Source organism: Ranitomeya imitator, chromosome 7 (assembly GCF_032444005.1).
Source record: "Ranitomeya imitator isolate aRanImi1 chromosome 7, aRanImi1.pri, whole genome shotgun sequence".
Classification (NCBI taxonomy): Eukaryota; Metazoa; Chordata; class Amphibia; order Anura; family Dendrobatidae; genus Ranitomeya; species Ranitomeya imitator.
Window position 1 is genome coordinate 118,169,777 of NC_091288.1, and position 16,904 is coordinate 118,186,680.

Genomic DNA, 16,904 nt, shown 5'->3' on the forward strand with positions numbered 1-16,904 from the left:
GGAAGGGGGCGCAAGACAGTAGCAGCACATGACAGGAAGGGGGCGCAAGACGGTAGCAGCACATGACAGGAAGGGGGCGCAAGACAGTAGCAGCACATGACAGGAAGGGGGCGCATGACGGTAGCAGCACATGACAGGAAGGGGGCGCAAGACAGTAGCAGCACAGGACAGGAAGGGGGCGCAAGACAGTAGCAGCACAGGACAGGAAGGGGGCGCAAGACAGTAACAGCACAGGACAGGAAGGGGGCGCAAGACAGTAGCAGCACAGGACAGGAAGGGGGCGCGAGACGGTAGCAGCACATGACAGGAAGGGGGCGCAAGACGGTAGCAGCACATGACAGGAAGGGGGCGCAAGACAGTAGCAGCACATGACAGGAAGGGGGCGCATGACGGTAGCAGCACATGACAGGAAGGGGGCGCAAGACAGTAGCAGCACAGGACAGGAAGGGGGCGCAAGACAGTAGCAGCACAGGACAGGAAGGGGGCGCAAGACAGTAACAGCACAGGACAGGAAGGGGGCGCAAGACAGTAGCAGCACAGGACAGGAAGGGGGCGCAAGACAGTAGCAGCACATGACAGGAAGGGGGCGCAAGACGGTAGCAGCACATGACAGGAAGGGGGCGCAAGACAGTAGCAGCACATGACAGGAAGGGGGCGCATGACGGTAGCAGCACATGACAGGAAGGGGGCGCAAGACAGTAGCAGCACATGACAGGAAGGGGGCGCGAGACGGTAGCAGCACATGACGGGAAGGGGGCGCAAGACGGTAGCAGCACATGACAGGAAGGGGGCGCAAGACGGTAGCAGCACATGACGGGAAGGGGGCGCAAGACAGTAGCAGCACATGACAGGAAGGGGGCGCGAGACGGTAGCAGCACATGACATGATGGATACCATATACCAATATAAATGCTTGTCGCTCGGGCGTAGTACGGGTTCACTAGGTAATGTATATATAACGTAATGTCCTTATTGTCTCCTCACTGCAGCCGGTCCTGTAGTGTGGACACTAGAATGGAGTCTATGACGAGCTCCTATTATCACCTCCACTCTGTCCCGCCAGTGCGGAGCCGTCTACTCGGAGTGGTTCATGTGAGGGCCTCGCTCCACAGCTCCGGCCACCTCAGCACTGACCTGTCCAGAGATCCGCACAAGCCTCACCAGAGAGCAGTCTGGAGTGCAGCTGAGGAGGCCTCACAGGAGCCGCTCCACTCTACACGCACCCGTGTACTCATCTGCTAATGTGTCCTTCGCGAACGATCCGACACAAAGAGCCGGCTCCCTGCTGTGAACCATGGGAGCCGGCACGCCAGTAAAATCCCGGACTTCGGCAGGCGTAACCCCGCCCCCTGAGCAAAACACCACCCACTCATCAAATTAATTGGTTCCTCGCAAGTGGGCGGAGTTCAAGTGGTCGGTGGGCGGGGTTACGGACGCCTGAACAAATATTCAATAGTGATCCACTTAGGATCCAAAATGAGCCGGCTCTTTGGTGAGCGCCGCGGAGCCATGAGAGCTGGATCATCAAAAAGAGCCGGACTGCCCATCACTTGTCTTGGCACGTCACGTGACTTCAACCTGTCACGTGTCACATTTACAGGGTTCAGCCTCTAACTTGTCAGTGCTGGGATTAGGAACGAGGCTTGCAACGCAAAGTTTTCCGGACACATTTGAATCACAGTTCTCACCACGCCCCATAGCGACCGGCCGAGTTGTACCTGCGCTTCACTGGCCTTAGATACCGGCTGAGCGGCCCCGTCCTGCGGTCACTTACCTGCCGGCATGAAATTGACTCGCAAACAGGTGCTGTCCCGGGCGAAGGCGTCAGAGCTGGACAGTGTGAGGAAGCTGAACTGCTGGTGAGTGGTCCTGCACGGTGGAGCGGCGGAGTTCTTCTCGGTGCCCGCAGTGCTGAGGGAACGGCAGCCGGTACCGCATCCATAATGTACAGTATGAAGTCATTCTAAAGATTGTCCTTGTACCTCCTGCTCTGCATGATCCCCGGGTGCTACCCCCCCCCCGCATTGTGACCCTGGGTAACCCCCCCTCCCCTCAGCGTGAGCCCCAGGTGTCCCCCCCCTCCCAGCGACCCCAGGTGCTTCCTCCCCCCCCCCCCGCAATGTGACCCTGGTTACCCCCCCATCCCTGCAGCATGACCCCCAGGTGCTCCCCCCCTCCCCTCAGCGTGAGCCCCAGGTGCTCCCCCCCTCCCCTCAGCGTGAGCCCCAGGTGCTTCCCCCCACTGCAGCGTGACCCTGGGTGCCCCCCCCACCGCAGCGTGACCCTGGGTACCCCCCCATCCCCACAGCATGACCCTGGGTGCTTCCCCCTCCCCCCCCGCAGCGTGACCCTGGGTGCCCCCCCATCCCCACAGCGTGACCCTAGGTACACCCCATCCCCACAACGTGACCCCTGGGTGCTTTCCCCCCCCCCCACTGCAGCGTGACCCTGGTGCTACCCCCCATCCCTGCAGTGTGACCCCCGGGTGTTCCCCCTCCCAGCATTACTACCCCCGGGTGTTCCCCCTCCCAGCATTACTACCCCCGGGTGTTCCCCCTCCCAGCATTACTACCCCCGGGTGTTCCCCCTCCCAGCATTACTACCCCCGGGTGTTCCCCCTCCCAGCATTACTACCCCCGGGTGTTCCCCCTCCCAGCATTACTACCCCCGGGTGTTCCCCCTCCCAGCATTACTACCCCCGGGTGTTCCCCCTCCCAGCATTACTACCCCCGGGTGTTCCCCCTCCCAGCATTACTACCCCCGGGTGTTCCCCCTCCCAGCATTACTACCCCCGGGTGTTCCCCCTCCCAGCATTACTACCCCCGGGTGTTCCCCCTCCCAGCATTACTACCCCCGGGTGCTCCCCGCACGCACAGTAAGTGCGTCAGTCTCAGTGAACGGCTCACTGGAGTATGATGCAATTAGTCACCACGTGCTATACACATCTGTGCGAAAGATGCGGGGACCCATTCCAGCTGTCCCCACTCTCTGGCTTGCTGTGATTGGTCAGGTAATGTGACTATCTGATCCCAGCGTGTGATCTCTGGGAAGTGTCGAAATATCCGCGCTTCTCTGCACAAGCCCCACCAGGAGTTCGGCTCTGCTGTGTATAAGCATCAACACATTATAAGATAAAAATGAAATAAATGTGCTGTCACCACAAGGCCGGGTCCCATAGTGTGTGGCATCCGCTGATTCTCTCCTGCGAGAGCATAGGATGCGATCTGTTAGGGTACGTTCACACTAGCGTTGCGCCGCCCTGCGTCGGCGACGCAACGCGCGACGCATCGAAAAACGCGCGCAAACGCGCGCAAAAACGCGCGCGTTTTGCGACGCGTGCGTCGTTTTTGACCAAAATCGGACGCACAGAAAATGCAACTTGTAGCGTTTTCGTGCGTCCGACGCCAGCGTCGGAAACGACGCACGTGGCGAAAAACGCAACCAAAAAGACGCACGCGTCCCCTATGTTAAACATAGGGGCGCGTCGCCGCTGCGTCGCCGACGCAACAGCGGCGCAACGCTAATGTGAACTTAGACTTACTGATACTCGGCTCCTGCTCTGCTGTGAGTGTGATCCGAGGGTCAGTGCTCTGATCTTCTCACTCCAGTAATAGCAGCACAGCTGCGGAGGAGACGAAGAAACTCATTTCTCCATCTCCTCCATTGCCGGTGGGAGTCGCCCTGCACTCGGGTGGTATCCGATGTTTCACATGCACCGCAGACTTAGGCCGGCGTCACACTTGCGAGTTTTACGGACGTAAGAGCGCAGAAACTACGTCCGTAAAACTCTCAAAAAATACAGCACAATTCTTCTCTATGCCCCTGCTCCTATCTGCCGTATTAAACTGATCCGTATTATACGGCTTTCTACGGCTGTAGAAAATCGCAGCATGCTGCGTTTGTCACCGTATTGCGCAAATAAAACGTCAATGAAAGTCAATGGAAGCCCCAAAATTACGGGTTACACACGGACCAGCGAGGAATACGCAGCGCTGTTAGAGAGAAAAGCCGGTAATTCAATTGCCGGCTTTTGCTTTCTCCTTCCTAAACCCGACATGATATGAGACATGGTTTACATACAGTAAACCATCTCATATCACCATTTTTTTTGCATATTCCACACTACTACTGTCAGTAGTGTGTATATGCAAAATTTGGCTGTTCTAGCTAGTAAAATAAGGGGTTAAATGGCGGAAAAAATTGGCGTGGGCTCCCGCACAATTTTCTCTGCCAGAGTGGTAAAGCCAGTGACTGAGGGCAGATATTAATAGCCTGGAGAGGGTCCATGGTTATTGGGCCCCCCCCCGGCTAAAAACATCTGCCCCCAGCCACCCCAGAAAAGGCACATCTGGAAGATGCGCCTATTCTGGCACTTGGCCACTCTCTTTCCATTCCCGTGTAGCGGTGGGATATGGGGTAATGAAGGGTTAATGCCACCTTGCTATTGTAAGGTGACATTAAGCCTAATTAACCCCTTCACCCCCGGAGCTTTTTCCGCTTTTTCATTTTCGTTTTTTGCTCCCCTCCTTCCCAGAGCCATAACTTTTTTGTTTTTCCGTCAATTTGGCCATGTGAGGGCTTATTTTTTGCGGGACGAGATGTACTTTTGAAAGATACCATTGATTTTACCATGCCATGTAACAGAAAACGGGAAAAAAATTCCAAGTGTGATGAAATTGCAAAAAAAGTGCAATCTCACACTTGTTTTTTGTTTGGCTTTTTTGCTAGGTTCACTAAATGCTAAAACTAACCTGCCATTATGATTCTCCAGGTCATTACGAGTTCATAGACACCAAACATGTCTAGGTTATTTTTTATCTAAGTGGTGAAAAAAAATTCCAAATTTTGCTAAAAAAAAAAAAAAAAAAAATGTGCGATTTTCCGATACCCGTAGCGTCTCCAATTTTCGTGATCTGGGGTCAGGTGAGGGCTTATTTTTTGCGTGCCGAGCTGGCGTTTTTAATGATACCATTTTGGTGTAGATACGTTCTTTTGATCGCCCGTTATTGCATTTTAATGCAATGTCGCGGCGACCAAAAAAACGTTATTTTGGCGTTTTGATTTTTTTTCTCGCTACGTCATTTAGCGGTCAGGTTAATCCTCTGTTTTTATTGATAGATCAGGCGATTCTGAACGCGACGATACCAAATATGTGTATGTTTTGATTTTTTTTTAATTGTTTTATTTTGATTGGGGCGAAAGGGGGGTGATTTGAACTTTTATATATTTTTTATTTTTTTTATATTTTTAATCACTTTTTTTTTTTAATTTTGGCATGCTTCAATAGCCTCCACAGGAGGCTAGAAGCATGCATAACTCGATCGGCTCTGCTACATAGAGGTGAAGTACAGATCACCTCTATGTAGCAGAAATGCAGGGTTGCTTTGAACGCCGACCACAGGGTGGCGCTCAAAGCAATCGGCCATCAACAACCATAGAGGTCTCAAGGAGACCTCTGGTTGTTATGGCGATGCACTGCTGACCCCCGATCATGTGACGGGGGTCCGCAGTGCGAGCACTTCCGGCCGCGCGGCCGGGAGTGCTAGTTAAATGCCGCTGTCAGCGCTTGACGGCGGCATTTAACTAGTTAATGGGCGCGGGCGGATCGCGATTCCGCTCGCGCTCATTGCGCGCACATGTCAGCTGTACAAAACAGCTGACATGTCGCGGCTTTGAGGTGGGCTCACCGCCGGAGCCCACCTCAAAGCAGGGGATCTGCCAGCTGACGTACTATTCCGTCAGCTGGCAGAAAGGGGTTAATAATGGAGAGGCGTCAATTATGACACCTATCCATTATTAATCCAATACTAGTAAAGGGTTAAAAAAAACACACACACACACATTATTAAAAAATAATTTATTGAAAAAAATCACAAAGGCTGTTGTATTAATTTATTCTACTCTCAATCCACTCACTGAAGACCCTCGATCTGTAAATTAAAAAAAAAAATAAACCAACAATATACATACCTTCCGAGGATCTGTAAGGTCCAACGATGTAGATCCATCTGAAGGGGTTAAAATATTTTGCAGACACGAGCTCCGCTAATGCAGGCTGCTCATGTCTGCAATACCCCGGCGAATGAAGGTAAAGTAGGTCAATGACCTATATTTAGCTTCATTTGCGGTGAGGCGCCCTCTGCTGGTTGTTCCTAGATCGTGGGAACTTACCTAGAAAGCTCCCTGGCTCGAGTTCATATGAGGACAACCAGCAGATGGCGCCCTCTTATGATCTCGAGCCTGGGAGCTTTCTAGGAAAGTTCCCACGATCTAGGAACAGCCAGCAGAGGGCGCCTCACCGCAAATGAAGCTAAATATAGGTCATTGACCTATATTTAGCTTCATTCGCCGGGGTATTGCAGACATGAGCAGCCTGCATTAGCGGAGCTCGTGTCTGCAAAATATTTTAACCCCTTCAGATGGATCTACATCGTTGGACCTTACAGATCCTCGGAAGATATGTATATTGTTGGTTTATTATTTTTTTTTAATTTACAGATCGAGGGTCTTCAGTGAGTGGATTGAGAGTAGAATAAATTAATACAACAGCCTTTGTGATTTTTTTCAATAAATTATTTTTTAATAATGTGTGTGTGTGTTTTTTTTAACCCTTTACTAGTATTGGATTAATAATGGATAGGTGTAATAATTGACGCCTCTCCATTATTAATTTGGCTTAATGTCACCTTACAATAGCAAGGTGGCATTAACCCTTCATTACCCCATATCCCACCGCTACACGGGAATGGAAAGAGAGTGGCCAAGTGCCAGAATAGGCGCATCTTCCAGATGGGGTGGCTGGGGGCAGATGGTTTTAGCCGGGGGGGGCAATAACCATGGACCCTCTCCAGGCTATTAATATCTACCCTCAGTCACTGGCTTTACTACTCTGGCGGAGAAAATTGTGCGGGAGCCCACGCCAATTTTTTCCGCCATTTAACCCTTTAATTTACTAGCTAGAACGGCCAAATTTTGCATATACACACTACTAACAGTAGTGTGGAATATGCAAAAAAAATGGGAATATGAGATGGTTTACTGTATGTAAACCATGTCTCATATCATGTCGGGTTTTAGGAAGGAGAAAGCAAAAGCCGGTAATTGAATTACCGGCTTTCTGCTATCTCGCGCTGTATTAAGTAATAATATATATACATATGTGTCTCCCTGACATATATATATAGAGAGAGAGAGAGTATATATATTTTTTTGTTTTTTTTAACACATGGATCCCTTGTATATCCGTATGTCGGTTTTGCAAGCCTGCGATAAAAACACGCAGTACAGATGCCATACGGATTAAATACGGAGGATGCCATGCGCAAAAAACGGTGACACACCCTGCCTACGGAGGAGCTACGGACCACTATTTTCGGGACTTTTCAGCGTATTACGGCCGTAATATACGGACCGTATTTTCCAGTTCACCACCTGACAGCACACTGGAGGACGTCCTTCTTATCCTTGATGGGACAGGAACACGAGAGGTTAAAAGGACCCTCCCCCTACCACCCTTCAGTGTTTTTCCTGTCCCATCAGGGATAGGAACGGACGAGAGGATCTGCCGTTCTGTGCGGGGGGGGGATGTGGATCGGGGGGGCTCAGCCTCACCCTTCCCTCCTGAGACACCCGTTGGCTGACACCCGCCCGAAGGGTCCCTCAGCCTACCAGTGTAGCGCTGCTCCTGGGTTGGGGATCGCTTCCTCCTGGCGGGGGCTCTCGATCCCTCCGTCCGTCCCCTGGTGTGTGCAGGCTCAGCGGCGGCATCTGCTGGCGTCGGCGTCTCCATGCGGCCGCTGGGGGAACCAGTTCAACGCCGCACCTTCCTCTCTTTCCGGCCGCATGTCACTTCCGGTTTGCGGCTGAGTTGGACGGACGGCGTCTCTGCTACAGGAAGTGCAGAGAAAAGAGCGGTGGAGAACGCTGGAGCGTCATTTTTTTGTTTTTTTGAAGTGAGGAACAGAATAAAAAGGTATGTGCAGGGGCGGTAGTGATCTCTAGAGCATCATGGAGGATGCAGCTAGAGCAGAGGGTCAGGAGTCAGCAGCACTAGTAAGTAGAGGCCCTAAAAAAAAAAAAAAACGCTAGTGTTTGCTATATATATATATTTCTCCATAGGCAGCCTCCCTATCTGAGAAATCGGTAAAGAAACCCAGTAGGAATAAGAAGTGTCCTATCTGTGCTGTTAAGCTAAAGGATTCCTGGCAGAAACCGCTATGTGAAGCGTGCACCTGCAAAGTCATAGGAGAGGAGCAGGCGTCTCTTATGTCTAATATGAGAGCCATGATAAGGGAGGAAGTTCAGGCTTCAGTCTCAAGTCTGGTATTCCCTCAAGTCTCACCCTCACCTTCACCTTCGGAGAGGCCGAGGAAAAGACCAAGGCTCGAGTACTCTTCCATAGACTCATCATCCTGTGGGTCGGAGGTAGAGGAGGAAGATGAGAGTAGAGATCCCCCGGAGAAAGGGAGAAGATATCTGTTCTCTGCTGCGGACACTGGAGAACTGTTGGAAGCAGTGTGGCACACCATGCAGGTGGAGGAGCCGCAGCCATTTTGCTCCGTTCAGGACGAAATGTTTGGAGGCTTGCGCTCACAGACATCCAAGGTGTTCCCTGTTAACTCCCATATCAGATCTATGATTCTGGAGGAATGGGAGGAAGCCGAGAAGAGACTGACTATCCCTAAGGACTTCAGACTTCGCTTGCCGTTTAACCCAGAGGAAGTCAAGGAGTGGGTTGATGTACCAAAAATTGACATACCCTCGGCTAAAGTCTCCAAAAGGACGGCGATTCCGTTTGAAGATTCGTCCAACTTGAAAGAACCCATGGACAGAAAAGCAGATGGCCTTCTAAAAAGGGCCTGGGAAAGTTCCTCGGCAATTATTGGGGCTAATATTGCAGCGACATCTGTAGCCCGCTCCATGGACCTTTGGCTAGATGATCTTAAAGATCAGTTGATAGCTAAAACATCCAGAGATAATATTCTAAAATCCCTACCCTTGCTAAAACTAGCAACTACCTTCTTGGCAGACGCATCTGCAGAATCGGTTAGGTTCGCACCTAGGGGCCAGTCGCTATCGAATGCAGCCTGTAGAGCCATCTGGCTTAAGAGCTGGTCAGGGGACATGCATTCTAAGAATAAATTGTGTGCTATACCCTTTTCCGGGGGCAAGGTTTTCGGACCAGTCCTCGACGATATTTTAGAGAAAGCTGCAGATGTTAAGAAAGGTTTTCCGGAAGAGAAACCTAAAAAATTCCAGCCCTTTCGGAGGCCCCGCTATAATCAAAAACCCGATTATAGGGGTAAGGGAAAGCAGGGTAGATGGAGCTACCAAAAAGGGGGGGATAACAGGCCTAAAAATAAAGAATCAAGCTACTCTGGACAGGGTTCCAGTTACCGCAGAAAATGACGCCATCAGAGTGGGGGGTCGTCTGACAGGTTTTCTGGAAGGTTGGAGGGAGATCACATCAAGTCCATGGGTCTTACAGATAGTATCCCAGGGATACAAAATAGAATTCACATCTCTTCCTCCCGAAAGATTCCTGGTATCCAGCTCCCATCTAAAACTGTCATCCCCCCATGTGGTCAGACATTCAGGACCTTCTAAAAATGGCGGCCATTGTCCCAGTACCCCCTCAGGAAGAGGGCAGGGGTCATTACTCCAATCTCTTCTCGGTAACAAAACCATCGGGAGAATCGAGAACCATTATAAATTTAAAACATCTGAACAATTGGGTCATTTACAAAAGGTTCAAGATGGAGTCGATTCGGTCCACCATTCCCCTGTTGGGAAAAGGCATGGTCATGTGCACTCTAGACTTAAAGAGTGCATATTACCAGGTTCCCATCTATCTAAACCATCAGAGGTTCCTGCGGGTCGCGGTAGTCTTGGAAGGAAAGATCTTCCATTTCCATTTCCGCTGTCTCCCCTTCGGCCTGGCCTCCGCTCCCAGAGTTTTTACAAAACTTATGGTAGAAGTAGTTGCTTTCCTAAGGAATCAGGATATAATGGTGGTCCCCTATTTGGACGACTTCCTAATAGCAGCAGACTCAGAAGTCCAACTCAGGATCAACTGTCGGTCCCTCATCTCAACTCTAGAAAATCTAGGATGGATTGTAAATTGGCAAAAATCAGACCTAATCCCAAAACCCAAAATAAAATTCTTGGGAGTCATGCTCGATTCACAAACAAGAATGTCCTTCCTTCCGGAGGACAGGCTGAAGGGCATAATACAGAAGATCCGTCACTTTTCCCGAGGTCGGAATACGATCAGAGACGGGATGAAGATACTAGGTCTGATGACGGCGTGTATTCCCTGTGTAAGATGGAGCCAGTTTCATTCTCGACAGCTTCAGAGGGGAGTCCTGAGAAGCTGGAACAGAAGACAAAACTCGCTGAACCGAACTCTGAACCTTACTCCGCAGATCAAAAGATCTCTGGGTTGGTGGACTCTTCCCAGGAACCTCCGACTGGGGGTACCATGGCTTCAAACACCAAGCGTTTCAGTTGCAACAGACGCCAGTCAGCTCGGTTGGGGAGGTCATGTACTGGGAAGATATTTTCAAGGTCGCTGGAAAGAGGCAGACAGCAGCCAGTCATCAAACCACAGGGAACTACAAGCAGTTTGGGAGGTCCTGACGGCAGCACAACATCTGCTACAGAACAAACACGTGAAGGTCTTCTCAGACAACACGACAACGGTAGCATTCCTGCGGCATCAAGGGGGTCCAAGACATCCGGCATTACAAGACCTGGCGGAATGGATATTCAAGTGGGCAGAAAGGTCGGTTCTGTCAATCACGGCAATTCACCTGGAGGGCTCCAAGAACCAGTTGGCAGATTTCCTCAGCAGGAAAAGCCTATCCCCCACGGAGTGGGAACTGAACAACGAGGTGTTCAAAGACCTGTGTCATCATTGGGGAATGCCGACGGTGGACCTATTCGCTTCAAAGGGAAACGCAAAGCTCAGGACCTTCTACTCCCTAAACCCTTGGGAGACTCCAGCCGCGATCGATGCTTTCTCACAACCCTGGAATCACGGTCTCCTGTATGCATTTCCTCCTCTAGCGATGATTCCGAGGACACTCAGGAAAATCTGCGAGGACGAGGCCAAGGTCATTCTCATAGCTCCTCACTGGCCGAAACGCAGTTGGTTCCCATTGTTGAGAAAACTATCAGTAGAAGAACCCCTCCTGTTGCTGGAGAGAGAGGATCTTCTTCTACAAGGACCAGTTCTACACCAGAATCCAGGAGCACTTCAGCTGGCGGCCTGGATCCTGAACGGAAGGTCTTGAGAGCAAAAGGACTCTCGGATGATGTCATTTCTACCCTTCAAGCGAGCAGGAAGCTGGTAACATCGGCTATTTATTTGAAAATATGGAAGAGGTTCTATGGGTTTTGCAGAGAGACGACAGTTGATACTGACCACCCAAATATCCCCAAAATTCTTGATTTTTTGCAGTCAGGGTTTCAAAAAGGTCTTAGACCAAGCACATTGAGTGTCCAGATAGCGGCCCTAAGTGTATTCTTTGACTCTTCCCTTTCTGCTCATCCCTGGATTAGCCGTTTCTGTAAAGCCGTCCAGAGACTAAAACCACTGATTAGACGTTCTGTCCCGCCGTGGGATCTGAACTTGGTTCTGAATTTCCTATGTAAACCGGCGTGGATGTATCGGGGGATATAGAAGTAGATAAACTCTCTCTCAAAACTGCATTTTTAGTTGCAATCATGTCGGCAAAAAGATTGGGGGAACTACAGGCCCTGTCGGTGCAGAATCCATACTTGCATGTATTCGAGGATAAACTAGTATTCAGACTCGATCCGGCGTTTCTCCTTAAAGTTGTGTCAGATTCCAATATGAATCAGGAAATTGTCTTACCATCATTTTGCCAGTCCCCTAAAAATCAGAAAGAAAGATTTTATCATAACTTAGACGTAAGGGTCTCGGTGCTCAGGTACCTTGAAATATCCAGACCCTGGAGACAGGACAACAATTTGTTTGTCCAGTTCAGGGGTCCAAATAGAGGTAGGAAAGCGTCTAAAGCGACTATCGCACGGTGGATAAAATCCACGATCAACTTAGCCTATAGAGCTAGCGGGCAAAATTCCCCGGTCAACATCAAAGCCCATTCATCTAGAGCCATGGCCACGTCATGGGCAGAGAAAGGGGGGGCGACGCGACGGCAGATCAGATCTGCAGAGCTGCATCATGGTCTAGCCTTAGTACCTTTTCGAAGCACTACAAGTTAGATGTAGTATCGCCTCAGTTGGCTTTTGGTAGGAAGGTACTTCAAGCAGTAGTCCCACCCTAAATACCATTCTCCTTTGGTATTTCTCCAGTGTGCTGTCAGGTGGTGAACTGGAAAACAGTAATTAGACCTACTGGTAATTGTATTTCCAGGAATCCATCCTGACAGCACTATTAGTTCCCTCCCTAATGTATGCTCTTTATACTCATGTGATGTAACATTTGTATGATTGATTATTTTGTTGAATAAACCTGTGTTTTTGCATCCATCCAGATGTGTTACTTTGGAAAAGCACTGAAGGGTGGTAGGGGGAGGGTCCTTTTAACCTCTCGTGTTCCTGTCCCATCAAGGATAAGAAGGACGTCCTCCAGTGTGCTGTCAGGATGGATTCCTGGAAATACAATTACCAGTAGGTCTAATTACTGTTTTCATACGCTGTGTGTGACGCCGGCCTTACATGGATGAGTGATCCGATTCTCAGGTGTAATCGCAGCATGCTGCCATTCATTTCACATGCGAATCAGCATAAGAAAATATATTCAGATGTGAGCTGCACCACAGAGAAATATTGGAGCGAGTGCAATACGAATTTTTATCGGATTACACTCGTCTGATTGGATCGCAAATGGAAATGAGCCCTAACTGTACTGACCCGAAGAATAAAGTTGTTTTATCATTTTTACCACATGAGGAACAGCATAAACAAAAACCCCAAAATATTCTTTGAATTGATTTTTGTTCATTCTGCCTCCTGAAAATCAGAATAGAAAGCGATCAAAAAATGTGCCCAAAAATGGTACCAATAACGTGTTCTCAACTTTTATTGGAAAAACACGCCCTCGCAGATGGAGATTTCAGCACCAAGATCTCGAGAGATGAGATCTGACTGCTGAGATCCCATATCCCGAGATCTCCATCTGCGCATGCGCAGCACTCTGCAGCCATTTTCCCGGAATCCACCACATAGTAAACCATGTAAGTGCAGGGGCTCTGGGCTTTCACAAAATGTCAGCAGAGACCCCGCACCACCGAACAGCGGCAGCGGTGCACATCCAAACACCCCGTCATCCCAGCCTGCGACCTGCAGCAGCACTCCACTCCTGCCTCCTGAAGCAGCGACCCTGTGACCCTGCTCCACCGTGGCCGGTAAGGTATATTCGCATTATAAGACGCAACCCCTATTTCCCCCAAAATTTTTGGGGAAAAATGTGCTTCTTATAATCCGAAAAAATATTGTAACATAGTAACATAGTTAGTAAGGCCGAAAAAAGACATTTGTCCATCCAGTTCAGCCTATATTCCATCATAATAAATCCCCAGATCTACGTCGTTCTACAGAACCTAATAATTGTATGATACAATATTGTTCTGCTCCAGGAAGACATCCAGGCCTCTCTTGAACCCCTCGACTGAGTTCGCCATCACCACCTCCTCAGGCAAGCAATTCCAGATTCTCACTGCCCTAACAGTAAAGAATCCTCTTCTATGTTGGTGGAAAAACCTTCTCTCCTCCAGACGCAAAGAATGCCCCCTTGTGCCCGTCACCTTCCTTGGTATAAACAGATCCTCAGCGAGATATTTGTATTGTCCCCTTATATACTTATACATGGTTATTAGATCGCCCCTCAGTCGTCTTTTTTCTAGACTAAATAATCCTAATTTCGCTAATCTATCTGGGTATTGTAGTTCTCCCATCCCCTTTATTAATTTTGTTGCCCTCCTTTGTACTCTCTCTAGTTCCATTATATCCTTCCTGAGCACCGGTGCCCAAAACTGGACACAGTACTCCATGTGCGGTCTAACTAGGGATTTGTACAGAGGCAATATAATGCTCTCATCATGTGTATCCAGACCTCTTTTAATGCACCCCATGATCCTGTTTGCCTTGGCAACTGCTGCCTGGCACTGGCTGCTCCAGGTAAGTTTATCATTAACTAGGATCCCCAAGTCCTTCTCCCTGTCAGATTTACCCAGTGGTTTCCCATTCAGTGTGTAATGGTGATATTGATTCCTTCTTCCCATGTGTATAACCTTACATTTATCATTGTTAAACCTCATCTGCCACCTTTCAGCTCAAGTTTCCAACTTTTCCAGATCCATCTGTAGCAGAATACTATCTTCTCTTGTATTAACTGCTTTACATAGTTTTGTATCATCTGCAAATATCGATATTTTACTGTGTAAACCTTCTACCAGATCATTAATGAATATGTTGAAGAGAACAGGTCCCAATACTGACCCCTGCGGTACCCCACTGGTCACAGCGACCCAGTTAGAGACTATACCATTTATAACCACCCTCTGCTTTCTATCACTAAGCCAGTTACTAACCCATTTACACACATTTTCCCCCAGACCAAGCATTCTCATTTTGTGTACCAACCTCTTGTGCGGCACGGTATCAAACGCTTTGGAAAAATCGAGATATACCACGTCCAATGACTCACCGTGGTCTAGCCTATAGCTTACCTCTTCATAAAAACTGATTAGATTGGTTTGACAGGAGCGATTTCTCATAAACCCATGCTGATATGGAGTTAAAGAGTTATTCTCATTGAGATAATCCAGAATAACATCCCTCAGAAACCCTTCAAATATTTTACCAACAATAGAGGTTAGACTTACTGGCCTATAATTTCCAGGTTCACTTTTAGAGCCCTTTTTGAATATTGGCACCACATTTGCTATGCGCCAGTCCTGCGGAACAGACCCTGTCGCTATAGAGTCCCTAAAAATAAGAAATAATGGTTTATCTATTACATTACTTAGTTCTCTTAGTACTCGTGGGTGTATGCCATCCGGACCCGGAGATTTATCTATTTTAATCTTATTTAGCCGGTTTCGCACCTCTTCTTGGGTTAGATTGGTGACCCTTAATATAGGGTTTTCATTGTTTCTTGGGATTTCACCTAGCATTTCATTTTCCACCGTGAATACCGTGGAGAAGAAGGTGTTTAATATGTTAGCTTTTTCCTCGTCATCTACAACAATTCTTTCCTCACTATTTTTTAAGGGGCCTACATTTTCAGTTTTTATTCTTTTACTATTGATATAGTTGAAGAACAGTTTGGGATTAGTTTTACTCTCCTTAGCAATGTGCTTCTCTGTTTCCTTTTTGGCAGCTTTAATTAGTTTTTTAGATAAAGTATTTCCAGGTCACCACCTGACAGCACCATGGAGGACGTCCTTCTTATTCGCAGTGGGACAGGAAACACGAGAGTTTAAAAGGACCCTCTCCCTTCCACCCTTCGGTGTTTTTCCTGTCCCACTGTGGATAGGAACGACGAGAGATCGCTGTCCCTACAGAGCGTGCGGATCGGGGGGGCTCAGCCTCTTCCTTCCCACGGGCCGAATCTCTGTATCGCCGACACCCAATTAAGCGGGTCCCTCAGCGACGCCAGTGCAGCGCTGCTCCTGGCGAGAAGGTCGCTTCCCCCTGGGGGGGGCTCTCGACCTCGGATGACTACCCCAAGCATACCTGCGCATGGTCTCTGCAGGGTGATCCCTTCGCAGATAGTCCGGCAAGGAGAGGCAGGTTCGGCAGAATGCTGGAGAGAACGCTGGACTCCATGTGTTCCTCGGCGGTAAATGGGCTTTGAACTTCCGGTTCACCGCTGCCGCATCACTTCCGGGTCAGGGCGGCAGCAAGGGGGCGGTGTTCCTCTTCGCTCCTGTAGGAGGACTGGGACACAAGCAAAATGATTTAAGGTAAGTGGCAAGATAGCGCTAGGCACCGCAGCTGTAATGGACCCAGGTGCTATACCGGCTGTCAGCGTAGAAGCCCCGGGGAAACAGGATTCCCTGACGCATGTGAGTCCCGCTTAGAGGTGCGCTCCTTATAGGCCCATTAAAGGTACTAGTAGTGGTCCCTTTGTCTGTTCCAGGGGCGTCCTTCATCTGGGGATAAGAAGACGGGCAGAACTAAGAGATGTCCAATATGTGCTACAAAACTTGTTGCCTCATGGCAGAAGCCTCTGTGCGAGTCCTGCACCGCTCGTATTGTAGGAGAGGAACAGGCCTCTCTATTAACAAGCATGAGAGCTATGGTTAGAGAAGAAGTGCAGGCTTCTATATCTAACATATCCGCCTCCCAGCCGATCCAGCCTGAGTTCCAGGATCCTCCCAGGTCTAGGAAGAGGCAGAGAGAGTCAGATTCATCGTCTGAGGACAGTCCATCAGAATCTGATATAGAGGAAGAGGAGGAAGTATGTAGAGACCCTCCTCAGAAGGGGAAAAAGTATCTATTCTCTTCCAACGATATTGATGAACTGCTGGGTGCGGTCAGGCAAACTATGCAGGTTGAAGAACCTTCTACCTCTCTCTCCGTACAAGATGAGATGTTCGGGGGGCTGCGTTCGCAGACTTCAAAAGTCTTTCCAGTTAATGCCCACATTCGGTGAGTCCGAGTTCAGTCTCGGCTTTTGCTCAGAGATTGCAGCTACTGACCCCTTCTTAACCTCTTCCCGCAGCTCAATGATTTTGGAAGAGTGGGAGGAGGCAGAGAAGAGGATATCGATCCCGAGAGACTTTAGACTCCGTCTTCCCTTTGACCATGAGGAGGTCAAAGACTGGGAAGATATACCAAAAATTGACATCCCACTAGCGAAAGTGTCCAAGAGAACTGCCATTCCGTTCGAGGACTCCTCGAATTTAAAG

At 49.2% G+C, this 16,904-nt stretch overlaps 1 protein-coding gene across 2 annotated transcripts in view; it reads left to right on the forward strand.

The window, feature by feature from the left end:
- Positions 1-1,565: 1,565 nt before the first annotated feature.
- Positions 1,566-16,904, forward strand: part of CFAP410 (cilia and flagella associated protein 410) — a 249,374-nt gene continuing 234,035 nt past the window's right edge. The window contains exon 1 of one of the 2 annotated variants that reach the window (XM_069733765.1): positions 1,566-1,859. In XM_069733765.1, coding sequence (XP_069589866.1) covers positions 1,783-1,859 — 77 coding nt within the window. In that variant the 5' untranslated portion in view covers positions 1,566-1,782. The remainder of the gene's footprint in view (positions 1,860-16,904) is intronic. The other variant, XM_069733766.1, reaches the window with a different exon arrangement.